Source organism: Triticum urartu, chromosome 6 (assembly GCF_003073215.2).
Source record: "Triticum urartu cultivar G1812 chromosome 6, Tu2.1, whole genome shotgun sequence".
NCBI lineage: Eukaryota > Viridiplantae > Streptophyta > Magnoliopsida > Poales > Poaceae > Triticum > Triticum urartu.
This window is the reverse complement of record NC_053027.1, coordinates 556,113,285-556,117,239: the sequence shown is the minus strand read 5'-3', so window position 1 is coordinate 556,117,239 and position 3,955 is coordinate 556,113,285. Positions and strand designations below refer to the sequence as shown.

General features: G+C 41.5%; 1 protein-coding gene across 1 annotated transcript; it reads right to left on the bottom strand.

The window, feature by feature from the left end:
- Positions 1 to 816: 816 nt before the first annotated feature.
- LOC125512952 lies at positions 817 to 3,747 on the bottom strand. Its single transcript, XM_048678007.1, has 4 exons — positions 3,280 to 3,747; positions 2,212 to 2,293; positions 1,309 to 1,507; positions 817 to 1,194 (listed from the first exon to the last, which is right to left on the bottom strand). The coding sequence occupies exons 1-4, from the start codon at positions 3,639 to 3,641 to the stop codon at positions 1,097 to 1,099; spliced, it is 741 nt and encodes a 246-aa protein (XP_048533964.1). The 5' UTR covers positions 3,642 to 3,747; the 3' UTR covers positions 817 to 1,096.
- Between the last annotated feature and the right edge of the window lie 208 nt (positions 3,748 to 3,955).

Sequence of the window (3,955 nt, the reverse complement as noted above, 5' to 3'; positions counted from 1 at the left end):
TGTGACTTTTTTTTGCATGTTTTTGCGCATGGATTTCTTCATGTGAAATAGATCAAAATTCCATTCAACTCAATAATTTTTCCTGGCTGCCAAAAATGGGACCCGCCTGCAGAAATGAGACCCGCCTATCTGATAGAGTATTGGTGCATTGGCATACTTTCTCTCCCACGAGTGCCACCTAGGAAAATTATCATGTACTGTACCAAAGTCGTGTGTGAGACCTAAGTTCATCAATTATGTGTCATTTTCAGATATTTTCGTATTTTGAACATATGAAATGTCCATGATGGTCTCTAATGCGCTAAATGGTGTCAAAAAGATTCGACCCAAAAAATTAATGTGCCCAATTTTTTCTGAAAAAAAATCTAAAAAAACAAAAATATCCTTATATTCAATCTGGTAAAGTTCAAAACTTTTTGACAAACATAAAGAACTAGAAGGAAAATACACATTCAGGGACATTTTGAGTCAAATTTGGCAAAAAAATCTAAATTTCCAGAAAAATTTGAAACAATTTTAATAAATGCACACTACCATTATGTTTAATCTGGGAAAATTTCAAAATGTTTTTCCATATAGAAAAGAAACTAAGGAAAATACACATTCATTTTTGTGTCAAAGTTCGGGCAAAAAACTGTTTCCAGAAAAAACTGAAACAATTCTAAAAAATGCACAGTACAATATAAATGTTTTTCTACATAGAAATCGAATTAGAAGGGAACTACACATTCAGGGCCATTTTGCCAGCAACAATAGCACTAGATCGTTGCCGCTTGCGAGTTATGAAATATATATTCGAGCTGAGGATTATAATCTAGAATTTCTGTGTAAAAGATGGGTATTAAAATGTTTGAATCCATGTCAAACATCTTGCTTCACACTTTCACAGCAAAATGTAACAAGCACCTCCTTACACTACATGAAACATTGGACATACATCAGAGTGGAGTTTTAACCTTCATACAACCAAAATGATGCATGATTCTACTGTAACAGGTTTGACGCTCATAATTAAACACAATTTTCTTCTTCTTCCGCCTATATTATACTCCGGCATTCAGAACTTGAATGAAATCTGTAGGCCACCAGGAGCATGTCAAACAGATCGAGCTTGGGCACCGTGGTATCCACCGCCAGCAGGATGCATGATATTATCATAGCACAGGCTACAACCACCAATGTTTTGGGGATCACCTGCGGGTGTAAAATCATTTATTTTATTAAAAAAACACACACCCGCATGCAGAATTCATCAAGATAAATTTTGTGTGAACAAAGAGTGAAACTTGGATTATTGAACATATATACCTGGGTCAAGCTTAACACATGAAACACAAGATAGTTTTTTCGTCCCCACGATTTCCAGTTCAGCAAAGAAGTACTTGGGGACGAGATCAACGCAGGTGGTGGCTCCTTTTCGCTTAGCAAGGAAATTCGCATGGAACCAGATACCATTGAAGACAAAGACATGACTGCTCACTGCTTTAACCATCTCATGCTCATCCCCCTAACAAATTCACAAACATAAGAGGGCAATCCAAGGGTGCATATATGAATTAATGAGTAGCTAGGCACTTGGTACTGCATTATGAACTGTTAGATTTAGTCTGTGGAAGTCACCAACATAACAGGGCAGTTCAAGGGTGCAATAAAATTAATCTTATCATGAAAAACAAACTGGGAAAGGATAAGAAAAACGGAGAACTTGGGTAGGTTAAGAGGCAAAACACATTGCACACTTTGGAAGCAATTAAAGAGCATGATCACGGTTTACAAAGTCCAACTCACTGGGATATTCTTGGGGAACTTCTACAGAACATCAAGACAAGACTACGTGATAACCTTGTGATACCAGAGTCTAGAGAACTTGCAGGCTGTTCTAGCAATACTTACATGTACATAGGGCCAAACCAGACCTATTGAGCCTCATGCAAAAGACGCAGGCAGCACATCATACACAGTGAAGAAGCATTCTAGACCGCATGCTAGTTTCTTTATAATCATACACACCCATATCTGAAGCACTTGCAAGATCAAGTTTGTTCCAGTTTGACTTATTTTCACCGGTGGAAAACGGTACATTGACTTTCAAAGCACAAAGTAAAGAAAGCTGAAAAGTTGTCCCAATCTGATGAACTAAATGTTGAATGACTACCCTACCACTAAGTGGCACTATGCAATATTTATATACTTGAGTAGAATAGAGCAAACCTGATTCATGTTGTTGTAGTGTTCCAAAGCCACACGTGCACACGTCGGAGTTTGCCATGTTACATCATGCTTAATTTCTATCCTGAAAGAGCAGAAGTGTCAACATCATACAGATATCTTGCTTGCCTGTTTTCCATCAAACTAGTACTTACGAGTTAACACTGAATGGTATTATCACATACTCCTCCGTCCCAAAATAAGTGTCTCAATCTTAGTACAACTTTGCACTAAAGTTAGTACAAAGTTGAGACACTTATTTTGGGACTGAGGGAGTAGAACAGAAGCACTAAACCTCTAACAAATAGAAAGTCAAAAGGCGATAACTTACATCGACAAACAATTTTGGACCTCGATGCTATCACTAGTGAGAGGTTACAGCTCATACTTCTCAATGGAGAATCGAATGACAGGTGATAACTTCAGACAATTTTGGACCTAGATACTATACATCATACTTGTTGATGGAAAAATAAAGTAAATAGCAGGCAGGGAGCACATTAAACTGTGTCATAACCAGTGACCCTCAAAGACGGAGACACGATGAGAAAAGTATTGTAGTGCAAGGACTTGATGGTGAGATAACAGATAAGAGATGAAGGAAGCGATTGTAGGATTTCATGTTGCTTAAATATCCTAGGCACAAATGTCGAATTGTTGCACTTTAAAGGGGAACCCCCTAGCAGGGTATGCAGAAACAAGTAAACCAACTGTTCAAGAATACAGTAGATAGGTAAAAGACAGCATCTATCACCAGCATGCAGATCATATTTCTAGTTGTTGATTACATAGTTGAAACTATAACAATCCAATTAATACCAATTACTACTAACTGCTAATGTTGGTCTATTCAACAAAGTTAGTGGCAAGGGCAGGGGTCTGAAGCTTGGCTCATGTGGTCAGCATAACAGCAAAATCAATCATGTGACCAAACTTCACAGAAACGGTGCAGCATCACAGAAACGGTTCACTATATCCATCGATCAAATCAATCCAAAGCATGCAGCACATTATAGGGAGAATTAACAATTAAGCAAGGAAGTGATTGCGTTGCGGGTGTGGAGAGATTACCCGTTGTCGTAGCGGCTGGGGGCGGGCTTGCGGTTGCTGGTATCCGGGACGACGCGGTTGCGGAGTCTGTACGCGGTGCGATGCCAATTAGGGCGGACGGGGTGCTCGGGCTTGGGCGGAGGAGCCGGGGCCTCCACGCGGCGTGCGGGGGGAGGAGCCACGGCCACATCCTCCGAATCCCGATGGCCGTGAGGGGGCGAAGATGGTCGCGCAACCCTCGCAGCTCGACGCTTGGGCGGAGGAACGTGGCCCTCGGCGCGCTTGGGCCGGCGTGCCGGAGGCTCCGCCGCCTTCGCCTCCGGCCTGGACCGCTTGGATCTCCGGGGTTCGCCGGTGGCGCGCTCGTCATGGCGGCCAGTCATCTCGGCGACTCCGGTGGACGGTGATGTAACGGACAACGATCCAGAGCGGGGCCGGAGCGCCTAATGCCTCGCTCGTAGCGAGACCGAAGAAGGTCTCTCTGAAGGACCGCCCTCCTAGCCGCAAGTAATGTGCAGGCCCACCTTTCAGGTTAGTTCCTTTTTCTACGTTTCTTCATTCTTTGGTTTTCTGTCTTACTTTTGTCAATATTTTTCAATATATTCTTAACACATACTATAATCCAAAACTTAATTTACACTACCCAAAAAAATTAAAATCGAGATTTTGAAGAGTGTTAACGCAGTGCAAAAAACAT